Source organism: Leucopleurus acutus (genome assembly GCF_964270905.1).
Source record: "Leucopleurus acutus genome assembly, chromosome: 7".
Lineage (NCBI taxonomy): Eukaryota > Metazoa > Chordata > Mammalia > Artiodactyla > Delphinidae > Leucopleurus > Leucopleurus acutus.
In genome coordinates, this window is record NC_139150.1 from 105,466,075 (window position 1) to 105,483,845 (window position 17,771).

At 46.4% G+C, this 17,771-nt stretch overlaps 1 protein-coding gene across 1 annotated transcript in view; it reads left to right on the top strand.

Moving 5' to 3' along the window:
* The window catches only part of ELP3 (elongator acetyltransferase complex subunit 3), a 111,333-nt gene extending 101,271 nt beyond the window's left edge, over positions 1–10,062 (top strand). Inside the window, exon 15 of the mRNA XM_082843287.1 lies at positions 8,457–10,062. Within this exon, the coding sequence (XP_082699413.1) occupies positions 8,457–8,533 (77 nt within the window). The 3' untranslated portion in view covers positions 8,534–10,062. The remainder of the gene's footprint in view (positions 1–8,456) is intronic.
* The last annotated feature ends 7,709 nt before the right edge of the window (positions 10,063–17,771 follow it).

Below are 17,771 nucleotides of genomic sequence, written 5' to 3' on the forward strand. Positions count from 1 at the left end.
ATGTATTTCAGGGCTCCAAAAAGAGTCGTCTTCCTCTAGCTTTGTACTTCACAGTCGCTCAGCTATAAAGTTGTTGCTTCTTTTGTTTTGAGATGGAGTTAGTTAGAATCACAAGCTGGGTTGAGTTGAGGCTCATTTCCTGCTCCTGACTTATTTTCTCTTTTAAAGGGAAAATGTGTTTATTTTCAGCTTCTAAGCTTTACTCTGGTGTTGGATTTATCCCCTTAGAAAGAAAGGGCTGCAGTAAGGTGGAGAAGCAGAGTTTTGCAGCCAAATCAGGTACCACATTGACTAGTTTACTCCTTTTGCCTGCTTCCTCTAAAGTTATGTTAAAATAGATTGCATCCTTTCTAATACAGAATCAGTAGAATTTAAATAAACAGCTAGGTTTTTTCCATTTTCATCTTTGATTCATCTTTTTAAGGTTTTGTGATTCCCCCCCCCCACCCCACACACACACTTTTGTTTTTTAGTTTTTTGTTTTGGTTTGGTTTTTTGGCTGCTTTGGGTCCTCATTGCTGCACTCGGGCTTTCTCTAGTTGTGGCGAGCAGGGGCTACTCTTTGTTGCGGTCACGGGCTTCTCATTGTGGTGGCTTCTCTTGTTGCAGAGCACGGGCTCTAGGTGCATGGGCTCAGTAGTGGTGGTACCCAGGCTTAGTTGCTCCGCAGCATGTGGGATCTTCCCGGACCAGGGCTCGAACCCGTGTCCCCTGCATTGGCAGGCGGATTCTTAACCACTGAGCCACCAGGGGAGCCCCAAGGTATTCTTTTTCACTTTCTCTCCTTTCATCATCATCATAGCTGGTAAAGTAGTGAAGATAAAAATATTTATCCTGCCTCCAAGAGTAGGAAAAAGGGCCCCGTGATATAGGTAGATTCAGGTTGTGGGTCCAGCAACTTGGAGGATAAAACAAAGCAAGCATGTGGACTGCCCCTCTGCTCCCCGTCCTTACTGCTCCGCTGACAACTGTTGGCTCTGCCGCTAGGGCTCCCTGAGGACTGCTGCACAGAGATTACTCCTGCTCACCCCCAGCCCAGGGATTGGCAGAATCGCACGCAGGCGATCAGGTAGAGAACACGGATACTTGTACAGCCCCGCTGCGTGTCTGTCCTCAAGGGCAGGAGCCTGTGACACAGCTGCCCACGTCAGTCCAGGAGCTTGGCTGACGTCAGCTGTGAAAGGTAATTGCTTTTTCTTGGCTGGCTAACGAGAGGAAAGTTACTGTGACGAGGACTGTAGGAGCCCTGCTAACCAAGGAGAAGGCTGCCGAGTGTGGCCCACCCACGCTGGTGATGGTGTGTTCCCTTCTAAGCTGGCTAAGAATGCTAATACTTCTGCCAGCCTGTTCTGCAGAGTGTAGAAACGGAGGAAGAATCTTTCTTTCAAGAAACAAGAGGCACAGAGAAATACAAATGGGGAATATTTTTGTTCAGTCATTTAAGTAAGAGGTTGGAGTCCAGACTGGCTAGAGGTTAAAAGACTTAAGGCCGGGCTTCCCTGGTGGCGCAGTGGTTGGGAGTCCGCCTGCCGATGCAGGGGACGCGGGTTCGTGCCCCGGTCCGGGAAGATCCCACATGCCACGGAGCGGCTGGGCCCGTGAGCCATGGCCGCTGAGCCTGTGCGTCCAGAGCCTGTGCTCCACAAAGGGAGAGGCCACAGCAGTGAGAGGCCCGCATACCGCAAAAAAAAAAAAAAGACTTAAGGCCTCCCTGAAGGTCTAGAAGTAGACTTCTCATCTCAGTGCTACAGCATGTTACTGAAAACAAGGAGAGGAGCTTGAAAGATGCCTTTCCTTCAAAAAGGCTCATAGCAAAGCCTGAGTGCCTCTCCTCAAGGTGGTAGCAGTTTCCAGCGCCCACCTCCTGTATTAGGGCAAAAGTAGAGAACCTGAGGAGCCTGCATGCTCAATGGGAATCTGACTGAGGAATGCTGAGTTGTACCCCAGTAAAGCTGTCCCTTTAACCGGCACACTTAGGGAATCAGGGCACTCCAGAACATGGCACTTTGTGGTTGTCCAGGGGTGTTGAGTCCTGTGCTAGGTGTAAGGAACAGCTTCTCTGTCACCTCTACAGCTATTTATGGTGGACAGATGAAGCTTGTGGCATGTTTGGGGAAGTAAAGCTCTTTGACCAGCTGCACATCTTCAATCTGGTAATAACTGGTAAAGAAGATGGTAAAGATTACCATCATCTTTATTTGAAAGAGGGGAATTAAACATGTCTCCAGTGACTGAGCTGAGCAGAACCAAAAGGAAATGTTAAATCTGTCTTGTGACTTCACATGGGTAGACAGCTAGAAGCATTAGAAGTCTGATGGATGAACTGATAATCGTTGAAGCTGGGTAGTGGGTCTGTGGAGGTTCAATATACCATTGTCTCTCCTTTTGTATATTTGAAATTCTCTGTAATAGACTGTTTTAAGCCCATGGGAAATGGCATCTATGTTGTAAAATTAGAAGTATAAAAAGCCAACCTCACACCAGTCAGCATGGCCATAATTAAAAAGTCTACAAATAATCAATGCTGGAGAGGGTGTGGAGAAAAGGGAACCCTTCTACACTGTTGGTGAGAATGTAAATTGGTGCAGCCACTATGGAGAACAGTATGGAGTTTCCTTAAAAAACTAAAAATAGAGCTACCATATGACCCAGCAATCCCACTCCTGGGCATATATCTAGAGAAAACTCGAATTCGAAAAGATACATGCACCCCAGTGTTCACTGCAGCATTATTGATTGATACAATAGCCAAGACATGGAAGCAACCTAAATGTCTATCAGTGGATATATGTCTATAAATGTCTATAAATGGATAAAGAAGATGTGGTATATATGTACAATGGAATATTACTCAGCCATAAAAAGGAACAAAATAATGCCCACACACACAGAAAATAGACTACTACACGGCCATAAAAAAGAGTGAAATAATGCCATTTGCAGCAACATAGTAGACCTATAGGTTATCATATTAAGTAAGCAAGAGAAAGACAAATATATGATATCACTTATATGTGGAATCTAAGGAAATTATACAAGTGAACTTACTTACAAAACAGAAATAGACTCACAGACATAGAAAACAGACTTATGGTTACCAAAGGGGAAAGTGGGGGGAGGGATAAACTAGGAGGTTAGGGTTAACAGATATACACTATTATATGTAAAATAGATAACCAACAAGGACCTACTACATCACACAAGGAACTATATTCAATGTCTTATATGTGTGTCTGTGTGTGTATATATATATACACACACAGACACACATAACTGAATCACTTTGCTATACACTTGAAACTAAGGTAACATTGTAAATGAACTGTACTTCAATTTTTTAAAAATCCAGAAATATTCCTGAAAATTTTAGGGGAAGTTTTTTATTAGTTAGAGGTAATAGTATAAATCAGAGAGCTGCCTCTACATCTGTAAGCTAACCAAGTAGGAAATCTGTAACTAGATTAAGAAGCCCTACCCCCCTTCATCCCTTTTACATTGAGTCATTCCCACTACCTGGCAGCTAACATAGGGCCAGTTCTTCTTTCTTTTTTTAAAAAAAAAAAACATCCCCCAGGAGCACATTTCTTTATATGTACACAACATAGTGATAACTGAATACAGTACAGTAAATCCGCAAGCATTTATTGCCTGTTGATTATATGTACTAAGCCCTGAGGATAGAAGTCATTGACTTCAAAAGGCTTACATTCTAGGAAGGGGGTTAGACATGCAAGTAAAATAAAGCACAGCATGACTACTGAAACAGTAGAACTCTAAAGGATCCCGCCAGCGTGGAGAGGGGGGTTATGAATGCCAGACTCTGTGGAGAGGGGAGGTGTGTGCCGCGGTCTCCTGGCGAAAGTGGTGTCCGAGTGAGGGTTCAAGGATGAATGGGAGTGGCCTGGGGCATAGGCTGCAGCACTGAAGGGGCAGCGGCCAAGCCAGTGGATTAGTGAAATTATGCCTTGTTTGGTAACGCCGGACTATAAGGACTGAGGTCAGTTGTGGCAGGAACTAGAGGTAAACCAGACGGGACGTGAAAAGCTTTGTGAAAATCAGGCTGAGGAATCTGAGCTCTGTCTTGGGACTTGCCAATAGGACAGCAGCATGGTCAGAATTACCCTGATTTATGGTTTTAAGTGCTGACTTGACCTCATGTGTTTAATCTCTTCCTGTCCTCAAGCTCACATGTCAGTTACAACATTTTCAGTTACAAGTAACACCGAACTCAACTCACATGGTTTAAACCCAGCATGGATGAACCTTGAAGATATAAGCCAGTCACCACAAGACAAATACGGAATGATTCCCCTTACATGAGGTACCTAGAGTAACCAAATCCATAGAGACAGGAAGTAGAGCGGGGGGTCGCCAGGGACGGGGAAGAGGGAGCTATTGTTTACTAGGTACAGAGTTTGTTTTACTTCTGGAGACGGATGGTGGTGATGGTTGCACAAGAGTGTGAAGGTACTTAATACCAGTAAACTGTACACTTAACAGTGGTTAAAATGATAAGTATCTTATGTATATTAGTACAATACAAAAAAGTACCAAAACAAAATGGCTTAAACCAAACGGAAAACATTATTTCCTAACAGCTTCCTTGGTAGAGCAGCTTCAGACTTGGTTAGTTGTTGATTCAACAGTATCAAAAAAGGACCCAGGTTGTCTTCAGCTGCCCACTCCACCAGCCTCCACCCACCTGCTTCCCCCTCAGCCAACTCCCCTCGTAACATAATTGCCCCAGTCAGAAATTTCTTTCCAACAGACTCACAGCTATGGAGAACAAACTAGTGGTCACCAGTGGGGAGAGGGAAGGTAGGGGATTAAGAGGCACAAACTACTATGTGTAAAATAAGCTACAAGGATATGTTGTACAGAGCAAGGAGTATAGCCAGTATTTTATCATAACTTTAAATGGAGTATAATCTATAAGAATTTTGAATCACTGTGTTGTACACCTGAAACTAATATTATTATAAATCAATTATCCTTCAATTAAGATAAAGAAAACAAATTTCTTTCCAAAAGAGCATCCAAGAAAAGAGACCATCTAAGAGCAAGAAAGGCTTCCAAAACCACGTATTCCTCAACATCCCCACTTGAATGTCTAATAGCCATTTCACGTGCAGCACAGCCAAAGCCGAGCTCCTGATGTCCTCCCCCACCCTCTTCTCACCTTCTTTCAGTCTCACTAACTGGCAGTTCATTCTTTCTCCAAACCATTCCTGTACTCAGGCCAAAAACCTTAGAGTCATCTTGGGCCTACATCCGTCAACAGATTCTTTTGACTCTGCCTTTAAATGTTTCCAGGGTCCAGCTACTCTTCACCACCCTGACTCTGCTTTGAGCCACCACCATCTCTTATCTGGATTATTGCAATAGCTTCTTAACTGGTCTCCCTGTTTCTGCCCTTGGTCACTTATTCATTCATCAAACAGATATTTCAGTGAGTACTTAATATATGCAGGCATTGCTCCGGGTGCTAGCAATTCTGCAGGTAAAAATCCCTGCCCTCCTGGAGCTTTCATTCTGTTCTCAAAATAGCAGTCAGAGTGATCTCTTTCAAATGTAAGTCAATCATGTCACTTCTCTGCTCAGAATTCTTAGATTTATGCTGTAGTCTGTACATGGTACGTGATGAGGAAAAGCACGTTTTAATCTCAGGGTGCCTGTGCCTCTGACGAATGCTGTCATGTCACAGAGCATAGTTCAGTTTGAATGTGAACTTTTAAAGTGCAGAGAAAGAGGATGAAAAAAAATAGTTTCTAGCATGCAGGATTCTAGAAATAGAAAGCACCGCATTGAATGACGTCAGAGGCATCTATGTAATAGAGTGATCACTCCAGTAATGATTTCTTAACCACCTGCCTCTCATCCTTTTTCCTTATTTTGCTGAATTCTTTGGACAAGTTGAGCTCTCAAAACACATTGAACATCTATTAAATGGATGTGCCCCCTCTTGAGTTGTTTTAAATTGAGCTAAGGCGTACATGCAATAATAATCCAGATCAAGATATCCCATTTTTCAGCACTCCAGAAGACTCCCTTGTTCCCTCTTTCAGTCCATATCATCTTCCAAATATAACCAGTATTCTGACTTGTATCACCGTAAAATTAGTTTTGCCTGATGCATTGATGAAATCTTTTACATCTGGTTTCTTTCATGCAAAGTTAGGTCTGTGAGATTCATCCGTGGCATTGCAGGTAGCTCTAGTTCTTTCTTTTTTGTTGCAGTATCATAGTCCATTGTGTGAAAATACACAATTTATCCATTCTACTATTGATAGATATTTGGGTTATTTCCTGTTTTGGCTGTTATGAGTAACATGTCTTTTGTTGGCTGTAAGCATTCGTTTCTCTTTTCACTCTGGGAGTGTACTTGCTGGGTCATAGGACATGCTTACGGATAGAGAACTTTAGGAGAGAGTGCAAACAATAAAGTGGTTGTACCCTCTGAGGGGTGTGAGATGTCTTCCTGGATCCGGTGGGTCTGAGCTGCTGCCTGACCCATTATTTGTTCATGTTTTTGTCTTCCCCCTGCTCTACCCCAAGCCACAGTGTTGAACAAAAGTAACGATTAGAACACAAAGACAAGGTTGAAATTGTGCAAGACGGAATATCAGTAATCCTTGGATTAAAAGGGAAATTCTCCAGTGACCTAGTATCACATGACACGGTTCTGTTACCTTCATCACATCAGTTTCAGTTCCATTTTCTTAATACTTGAAATTTGTTTGAAAGAGGTGGGAAACAAAACACGGTAGGAAACCCTATCCCTAAATAGTAAATGTTTGGGCTACAGAATTAGGCGAGACTGGAGGGGGCTAGCAGTGATCTGATTTCATGCACATACTGATCACTAGGAATACAAAGTGACGAACAAGATACATAGAGCTTCCACCACGTGGGGAAGCCGACCAGCAATCGCAGTGCACCGTGGGGAGAGCCGTGGGGAGGAGTACGGTAAAGAGAAACGCCGGCGTCTTCCTTTACGTGACACACACGAAAACCACAGCTACTGCGCCGGAGGCGTGGGCTTTCCACACGTCACTCAGCTCTGCACCACCAGCCAGGTGGCCTACCATTGCCTCCGTTCTGACACTGTCTCCCTGGAGGTGGCATCAGACTCCACAGGTTACAGGTCGGTCCCGCGGGACTGACCCCACCTCAGATGCCAACTGCAAGTCTAGGTTGTCACTGTGCTTCTGACCGACGAGCTCCAGATCAGAGGTTCCCACGACCCCCTCCTTGGGTTCGATCAGTTTGCTAGAGGGCACAGCACGAGCCAAGCCTGGAAGCTAGGCAGAGCCCGACACGCCGGGAGCTTTCAGAAAAGTTAAATCTTCACTGGGGCTGACGCATAGTGTTTCAGGGGAGAACAGTAGCAAGCAGTGAAGCTAGAAATATAATCAGATATCAGACCATGGAAAGCTCTAAAATAATAACAGCAGCCAGTGTTCTGGAGGAATTGGCTTTTTCCAGACTCCGGACTAAGCACATATCAAGGACTATCTCATTTAATATTTAATATCCTTAAAACATAGGTACGTTATTACAGATGATAAAATGTAATTAAGTAATGGCCAAAGCTACAGCCCTTAAAATGACAGGTCTAGACCTTAAATCCGTATCTTTTGAATGATCGAAAGCCCGTTCTCTTAGCCACTCCGTATAGCTAGTACCACATAAGCCATGCTTTATCCTCCTAGGAGCTCAGCTTCTTAAATGTGATCATGTTTCATTATAGCGGCACCATTTAGGATAATGATTCCTTTTAAAGAAAAAAACCTCACGGACCTTTAATATTGACTTAAATCAGCTAGTGTTCCTCAAATGGATGCAAATATAAAACTGACATAAACTCCTGGTACTTAACACTGCTCGTATATCAAAACAAGTATACCAATTAATACCCCCCCCCAAAAAAATTAAAGTGAATGAAATGCAAATTAAGTAGCACTAATTTAATGCCACTGATGGTGTTTGGTGAAAATCGTTGCTCTGGATGAGTGAGTGGCACTGACACTTCACTTGGTCAGGGCACCCTGGCTGCCGGCGGCTGTGGAGACTCCACTTCCCATACCTGACCTCTCGTTCAACCTTCCAGGAAACCATAACGCTGTCTCGCTTCGCTTGGAGTGTGGACATCTCACACGTTAGATCCACCACTTCCCATTCACCTATAACACCTGAAGCCGTGCTGCATGGTACCCACAGGATTGGAAACCCACAGGCTCTGAAATACAGTTCCTGTGTTTTAATGCAACTTGAATTCAGAATGTTTTTAAAGTTCCAAACTTAAATGAGATTCGATCTGGAAAGGACTTTGGTCTGTGAATGAGAGTGGGAAAAGGAGGACGGCTACGAGGGGCACGTGTGCTGGCTTTTGAGGGCTGCTAAAGTAATGCTTAGTAAGAGACTCTTCTGACTTTTGTTTTTCTGCTTCTTCACAGGGGTTGGCACCAGGAATTATTACAGAAAGATCGGCTACAGATTGCAAGGTCCGTACATGGTAAAAAATCTAAAATAACCGCCACACCAGTGCACCTTGACACCTGTCCTCCCTGGCAGAAAACAGAGATTCAGGATGTGTTGAACACTCAGCACAGAGGCTGAGCGAAGCACATGGACCTCCCTGACCCCCTGACAAGGAGCCTCCCCCTCGCCCTCCCGCTGGAGCCACAGAGACTGGAAGCCGCACTCAGGGCCGGGCCGGGTGTCTGCTGACCAAGCCTACGGAGCCTGGGCGCTCAGAGCCCCCGCACCGCGCCCTCCTGCATGTTCTCAAGACGTCACTTCCGTTGCGAGGCTTAAGTCCTGTATCCAATTTCTAAATTCTGCATGAGGCCTGCAAGTGACCTAACCATGACTCAGGCACAGTGACAAAAGCAAACTGATCATCTCATTTGAACTGCATGGTTCATGAACTAAAAACTGGCTATGTCATTTGAGGAGGACACATAGTTTCTATCAGCAGGTTATTTATATCCAGTTTCTATCAGCAGGTTATTTATATCCTGTACAGACAAAGCGCCAGGTTGGGACATGTGAAAACTGTCACATTGATCTCTGACCTATTACTACATATGCCTTCCAGCACAGGTCAAGAAAATGAGCTTTTCTTTTCACGGACATCATTCTGGTTTGAAATAACAGTGTGATGGGGAGAGAAGAAGCAAGATTGTAGGCTTATGTTTCAAGCTTGAAACCAGCCTTTCACATTTTTAATCGTCTGTACTTTGCACACTCTTGACAATTGCAAAACACCGTGGGCGGCACTTTCTCCCAGAGAGGCGTTTGGCTTCCCCATTGGTCTGTCCTGAGCAGGCAGAGTCTGCTGTGCATGTGTCTGGGTTTGGGTGACATCTGTGGATGTCAAGAGGCACATCCACAGGTGCTGTTCCCTTTATTTTAATTCTTTAAATCGATTTTGGTTTGTTTTAAACGGAGAAAAATCAGGGTTAAACTTTTTTGTGAAAGCAAAAAAATGGAAAACGCCCAAATCTAAAAATAGGAAAGAGACTGGCTTTTTCAAAGTTTCATCTTTATAGAACTGCCTCTATGTAACTTCCAGGTAATCTAAGGAGACTCAGCCTGGAGAGGGTCAGTTCTTAAGAACATAGCTTAACCCTGCATCCCTTGGCTTCTGTGGCATTTTACAAAGGTTTATTAAATGGAATTGATTCTTCTAAAGGTTTGAAAAATAAAATCTTCAACATACAAGGAAGAATCACGTGAGGTTTTTCCTCTCCCTGTAAACGCAGTGACATTTGCCATGAGCTTACGGGTTTGGGTTTCCTGCCCGGGGCACTGTTTGTTTCTTCCTGGGTCCTGTTTGCCATTTTGTTAAACTGCTACAAGGCAAACGGCGTTGACATCCTGTGGGCTCGCTGTGGCACTGCAGAGGCTTCCTGTGAGTGCCATTTAAGGAAGTCAGCTACTTCTCCATCTTGAGCCAAACTGACGATTATAGCCCAGAACACAGCCTCTCAGGTAACTGAGGAACTGCCCCAGAGAAGCGTGGTTTTCAGCACAGTCTTGGGGGAAAAAAAACAAAAATGATCAGCACATACACAGCAAGTCAGTATGCTCTTGGCACCTGGGAAGGAAGTCTTGTCATGGAAGGAGTATCGGCATTGGCTTCCCAGCCAGAGAGGCATTTAATCTTCATGTTTAACGTCGACATTCTTGCAGTCAGTGCGCCCTTTTCTTTAATAATTAAAGCAGATGTACAGTGTATGTTTGATAGGCCACAAGCAGGCTGTTCTGTTTAGCATCAGATTCAAGTTAACTCATGGATAAGCCAGAATGACTTCCCCAGACCTCGATATGTGAACATTTCTTTTACCGAGCCTTTCTGCCGCTAGAAACTTCAGCTTCTCCCCTGACTGCCAAGCACTGTCCCCAGCATCTGTGGTGCCCGGCGCCTCCACAGCCCAGAGCTGGCCTGGCTCTCCTAGAGATTACGTGCACTGGCTCAAATGACCACCTCGTGAGAAAGATCAGTTAGGCAGGATCCTGTCGGCCTCCGCTTGAAACGTTTAAAGCTGCAGCTTGTGTTTCTGATCTGTATTGAATGACTCCTTAGCAACCATCTCAGGCCCACTCACATAGCTCCGCTTTTGACTCAAGTTTTTGTTAAATCACCTGGAGAGGTTTTGTTGTTGTTTTTAAATTATCAAAAACAGACCGAAATCTATTCAAATAAAAAATGAGACTTTAAAAATACATTATCGCCAAGTAAAAGGGCCTGGTAGAGCTCACTGTTTCCCCAACTTAGGAATGAATGTGGAGCCCTTTTAAAGGAAAAAATGTCTGCTAACACAAACGAATACTGAAAAGTACAACTTAAAAGCCAAAGCCTGTTCTATGAAAACAGCTTTCGAAATGCAAGTTTTCATTTCCAAAGGTTTTTATGGGTGGTGGTTGTTTGTTAAGATTATCACCTAATTAAAAACAAAATTTTGTTCATAAAGAACCCACAGACCCTTAAGCTGATGAAAGAGCTCAAGATCTAGGTTCTGAAAACCTGGGCTCCTTTATTAACTCTGAAGCTGTGGGCAAGTCCCCTCCCCTTTTTCAGCTACACACTCCCCCCCCCCCTCCAATTTATAACATGAGAGAATCACCCATCTGTCGGGGTAAGCGCAAGGTCCAGTGGGGTCCCATTTGAGAGACACTGCCTAAACCACGACATTATGTAAAATGCGGTTAACTCCAGTGAAGTGGCTTCTCGACAGATGTGTGACCTCGAGCAAGAAAACTCTGCCTCTCAGCAAGCTTCCTGTCTGTAAAGTGGAAATGATAACAGTTTCTCCCCCATGCAGTAGTTGTCGGGATTAAATGAGCTCACGTATGTCAGTTTCTTAGACCAGGGCCCGTGGAATGTAAAACACACTACAGGCACTGGCTGTTACGACCAATATGTAACAAGTGCAGTGTCTGGCCCATTTTAACATGGGAGTTTCTTCTCTGTTGGCAGTAGAATCTTATTTTTTGCTAGAATCTCTAACTTTCTCTCCCATCCTCTGATCATTCCTTCTGTTTCATTCACATAAGTCTAAGGTTACAAATTGTCAGATCCATGCTTTGAGGGACAAGAAACTAGCTGAGACTCTGCAACAGCAAAAAGCATTTCCAAATATCACTGTCATTCTGGGGGCTTCCCGGAAAGTTGTCCAGTATTAGCATGGACTGCGGTCTCCCATGCGTGTGCACAGGTAGCCACATCCACTTAGGGAGTCCCCCGAGGGAGGCTGGCCCCCTTCCGTGGCAGGGAGGACAAGCAGTGCCCCATCTGTGCCTTAGGGTCGTGTGTGCCCTCTGTACGCTTGTGTTGAACTCCGTGCAGGCAGCTCCAGAAACTAAGCTTACAGACCTTTTAAAGAATCTGATTTTAACGTAGATAATCAAACACATGCCTGTAACAAGGGGCAAACCAGTTGCTTTTCTACAGCCAAATGTGCAGCCTTATCTCTTCCTGTCTCCACATGCCTAGAATACCCTTCTGTCCACCTGGAGGACTACTCCTCCAAGGAGGGAGCTGCCATCTGAGGCCCACCATGTGCTGCTTCTCTATCTAGGCCACCCTTATGCAGCCCTCATGGTCAACGCTCATCTTCCCCCATTAACAAATGAAGGCACAGGCTGGTGTCATCATGGCTGGGCCTGAAGCCCCAGGGCCACCACGTTGCCCATTAGAGTCGGCACCAGCCCTAAATGTCCACGGATCGCATACACATCCATGTGAAGGGTGCCCGCAGAGTGGCCCAGCACAGAAGCCCTGAGCTCAGCTATAATACTAAGTGGGTTTAGGATTCCAACGCGAGTCACCGACTCGGCCTTTCTCCACTCCACCCCCACGTTCTCAGTCATCTTATGTTTAAAGAAGACACAAGTATTGAGCAACGAGGCTATGCTTTCATATTATTTCATCCTCACAACAACCTGTAACCTGAGTCCTGTCACCAGCCCGGTTTTCCCCAGTGCAGGTAGTGGAAGGGCACGATGTCATCAAGAGAGAACGCAGGGGCTTCCCTGGTGGCGCAGTGGGTAAGAATCCACCTGCCAATTCAGGGGACACAGGTTTGAGCCCTGGTCTGGGAAGATCCCACATGCCACAGAGCAACTAAGCCTGTGTGCCACAACTACTGAGCCTGTGCTCTACAGCCCACGAGCCACAACTACTGAGCCCGCGTACCACAACTACTGAAGCCTGTGTGCCTAGAGCCCATGCTCCACAGCAAGGGAAGCCACCGCAATGAGAAGCCCACAAACTGCAACGAGTAGACCCCGCTTGGTGCAACTAGAGAAAGCCGTGAAGAAGACCCAATGCAGCTAAAAATAAATAAATAAAAAACAAATACAACATTAAAATAGAAATAAAAAATGTTTAAAAAAAAAAGAGAACGCAGAGCAAAGGGAGAGTCTGCTCTTTCCGTTTCAATAAAAATAGCTCTTTTTGGTTCTAAAAATTATATATGCTCAATATAACAGATTGAAATGAAACAGAAAGGTACAAAATAACCTGAAATCCCACCATCAGACACTGGTAAGCCCTGTGATGAACGTGCTTCCATACGTCTCACCCGCACCCGAACACACACAGCCATCAGTCACCTTTACGTAAAATGGTCACACAGTGCATGTCGCTTTGTAACCTTTTTCACTCCACAAAATGTAAGTAATACCAGCATCTTCCCGTGTCAGTACACACGGATCTACTTCATCCTTTTTAATGACTACCTAGCTTCCCGTTGTCTGCAGATCCCACACTTTAAGTGGGTCTTCTCATATCTTACATTCTTTTATATCCTCATTGTCACAATAGCTAGAATTGTGTATGAAGCATGGGGGCTGCATACATTCGTTGACTCAATACTAAGATTTGCTTTCGTTTTTTTCTATAAGCCTCACTCATCCGTGACAGGCTTCTGTGTCCCTCCCTGTGGTTCTTCGCCCCCAAGCCCTTCCATCCTTCACTGTTACCCACCTTCCAGGAGATGGGGAAGGAGCAACCTGCCTGCGGCCTGGCCGTGCCCCAGCAGAGGCAGCAGCACCTGCGGTTGGGAGCAAGTCCCATCACACAAAATGCCAAGCTCTGCATCACCGAGAGGCGCCGGAGCGTGAACGTACTTTCATTGAGGTCAGAGGTGACCGTACCTTATCTCGTCTCCCCTGATGGAAGTTACTGCTTCAGGTCACATTCCTCAACTGCTCAAGCCCTGCAGGGAAGGTTATCCTCTTGTTTCAGGGCCGATCTTGTCTGTGAGGTTAGCGGTATGAGCTAACCTCACAACATTTTTTTTTTTAATGGTATTTCAGGGCTCACATGCCCTCTCTGTAACTCTCTCCCTTTTTTTAAAATTAATATCTTTTTATTTTTGACTGCTTTGGGTCTTCGTTGCTGCGCGCGGGCTTTCTCTAGTTGCGGCGAGCGGGGGCTACTCTTTGTTGCGGTGTGCGGGCTTCTCATTGTGGTGGCTTCTCTTGTTGCAGAGCATGGGCTCTAGGTGCATGGGCTTCAGTAGTTGTGGCTAGTGGGCTCAGTAGTTGTGGTGCATGGGCTTAGTTGCTCCACGGCATGTGGGATCTTCCCGGACCAGGGCTCGAACCTGTATCCCCTGCACTGGCAGGCGGATTCTTAACCACTGTGCCACTAGGGAAGTGAGCCAGGAAGACGATAGTCCCTGCTGTCCAGCGGGGCATGGGGAGGGGCCCGGCACTTGGCCACCACCCCACCCCACCCTCCAAGGAAAAGCCGGCATGGCATCCAGCTGCCTGGGTTTGAGGCTGGCTTCTGCCTCCATCTAGCTTTGCAAAAACTAGGGTCTTGGACCACCGCGTGTTTGGGGTGCTGAGGCAGTAGTTAAGGGACTACTTACATCAACCTGAAGGAAGGGAAAGGAACGCTGGGGAAAGGGAAGGAGAAAGAGAAGAATATCTGAACGGACAGGCCTGGTATTGCCGTCACAACAATCCTCCGAGGTAGGAATTTTGGCCCCCATTTTATGAATGAGAAACCAAGGTTCAGAATGGTTAAATAATGTAACCAAGGCCACAAAGCTGGTAAGTGAAGAGCTAAGTATAAAGGCAACAGGTTGACTTTCGCAAACTTGCAAAGATTTAAGGACCCTAATACCTATGAGCAGTGGTGGCTCTAGAATTTCTAAAACTGATGGTTTCAGGCTGGCAATTGGGTTGGAAAGGGATTTTTTTTTCTTTTTCTTTTTTTTGAAGCTATGTTTGCCTTGCAAATGCTCTTTGCTCTCCACCCCCATCAACCTCAAGCCACTTCTCACCACAACTGCCAGTGAGCTCTCCTTTGAAAAACAACTCGAATAAATACAGCCAAGAGACATATCCAAATAAGGAACTTAGGAATAGGAATAATACGGAAAGAGAACCAGCAGCAAGTAATCAATCCACTTAAATAGAGAGCTGAAACCAAGTAACTCTGGAAGTTACTCTCAGAGAAAAGGATGGACGCTTCCGAATTAAAATAGAGGAGTGAATGTGCACTTCTAGTTTGGCTCCCAACCAAAGCTCACACAGACTAAAGGGGATTTCTTTTTTTTTTAATCCACAAGGACAAAAGAGGAGACGAAAGTGCTAAGATTTTGGAAGCTCTAAAGCAGATGGACGATAGTAACTCAGTTGGCAGTTGAGACTGGATAGTGGAGAAAGTTCCAGTACAATTTAAGCCACAGGACCTGGCAACACCATACACTGGAGGGAAAGCGAAGAGCCGGAGCAGGACTGACAGAGCCCCTTTACAGGTCCTGGGTTCCCTGGGTTCCCTCCATTCAGCACGTGCTCTGTTACTACCTCAGCAACAGACTGGAGGTGAATTAAGGGAGTCAAACAAGAGAGGATCTTTGGGTGAGAGAACTCCAGACGAAGCCGAAGGTCGGGGTAACAACTGAGAACAGGATGATGAAGTGAACCCATGCATATTAAATAGTGAGTACTGAGACTTCCCGCCGTCTTCCCCAGCTCAGTTTTCAGAATGCTGACGTTTCCCCACAGGCCAGAAACTGACAGGCTCTTCTAGAGAATAACCAGTCCGAGAGGAAAGACTTAAACATACAATCATATAGAGTTCCTCAAGAAACAACCCAGACGGCAACTCCACCGCAAAATCAGTAAGCCCTGCTCTGATGGGCTGAATGTTTGTGTCCCCCCCCGCCGAAATGTATACATTGAAGCCTCAACCCCCAATGTGACTGAATTTGGAGATCAGGCCTTTCTGGAGGTAACTAAGGGTAAATGAGGTCACAGGGTGGAACCTTCATCCAATAATATTAGACAAGAGACAACAGAGGACAGTGGCATCACCAAGACAGTGACACTATCCATTCCTATAGGCCTTCACTCCCCCTCAAGAAGAACAACTAACAGTTCTTCATGGGCAAGACACCACTGAGAGAACCTAGAACACAAGAGTGAGGCGGAAGCAAGCACGCACTGCAGAGACCAAGACACCACATCAGAAGGGTAAGAGGAGCCGCTGCATGCTGACAGCACCGCCTCATCCCCAGGCTGGTGCAGTATCACACTGAGAGGTCGCCCCTGAGTCTACGGCGCCTCCAGTGGGAAAAGAGAGCCAAGGGTACATATCCAGCTCCCACTGTGGGTCCCTTCTTGGGAGCCCTCCACTCTGGTCATGCCCCACAGGAATTGCAGGGGTACCTGCAGGACTTGACCCCCGGGAATCTGATTGTGATGGAGAAGTGGGGAAGGGCTGGCAACAACCACCACTCAGATCTTAGCAGACCGAGTCCTACCTGTGGCGTCTGAGCAGTGGTCCCAACGACTGCAGCCTTTTTGTTCATCTGCGGAGCCAAGATGGGCACAGTCTGGCCAGGGAACTCGGCAGGATAGAGGCTTGCCTGGTGTGGGCCCTCAAATGAAGAGCTTTGCCAGCCCTGGAGGCTGGTCGGCCCTGGCCCAGGCGGCGGAGCTGAGTCAGAGCCCAACCTACTGCTGAGTGTAGCTCCCAGCCCCTCCAGCTAGAAAGCCTGACTGGGGACACCTGGGAGGCTGCATAGCCCAGCAGTGCTCAAGCAGAGCAGGGGATATGGCAGGCAGAGCTGATGACCTGTAGAGCAAAGCCAGTGGCACCAACTGGCCAGGGAACTTGGGGAGTGGGTCAGCTTGAGTAAAGACCACAAACAAAAAGCCTTGCTGGGCTTGGAGAATTCCCCTCTTCACCCAAGCAGGAGAATTAAACCATAGCCCCACCTACAGCTGAGTGTAGTTCCTGGTCTCTTCTGACCAGAAAGCCTGATCAGGAACACCTGGGAAGCAGCTATGAGCTGGCTTTTCCTCCTGCCCATGGAGGGGAGTTGAGTCAGCCCCACTCACTGATGAGTGTAGCTTCCAGCCCCACCTGACCAAAAAGCCTGACCATAACACCTGGAAGCTGTGAACCCAGCAACCCTTGAGCAGAGAGCTGGTGGTCTGCAGAGCAAAGCCAGGGGCCCTGTTCAGCCAGGGAACTTGGGGCATGGGTCAGTTTGAGTCAAGACCACATACAAAGAGCCTTGCAGGCCTTGGAACTGGTGCTCCCACTGCACCTGGGCAGGGAAGCTAATTTGTAGCCCCACCCACTGCTAAATGCAGCCCTCTGCTCATCCTACCAGAAAACCTGACCAGAGCACATGGGAAGCTGCACGGCCCACCCAATGGTCCTACTTACAGAGGCACTTGAACAGAGAGCACACTCACGGCTTTCCCTGTCTGCAGAGCAAAACCAGAGGTCCCAACTGGCCAGGGAATTCAGCGCAGTCTTACCTGATTCAAGTCCCCAAAGAATAAGCCATGCAGGTCCTGGGGCCCATCCTGCTGCCCCTCCTAGACAGGGAAGCTAATTCATAGCCCCATCCTTTGCTGAGTAGAGTCCTCAATCCTGACCCTCTAGTAAACTAGATCAGAGAACTGAGGCAACCAGAGAGCTCATCCTACAACTTTGCTTAGGCAGAGAACCAAGTCTGCTTGGGCAGGGAACCAAGCTAGTAGTCCTATCCAACTGTTCTCAGCCAGTGGCACAACCCCGTTCTGCCACCTCAGAGCTCAGGCAGTGGCCTCACCCAAAAATAGACCCTGCTAGCAAGTCTTACCTGCCCAAGAGCATTACCAGCACACACATTCAGAAACGTAAACTGAGCTGACCGGTGAAGACCTGCCTCTGCCAAAGGAAACATGTAAAGTCTGGAAGAGGAGCCACTTACTCAGATGGACAAATACCAACATAAGGAATCAAGGAT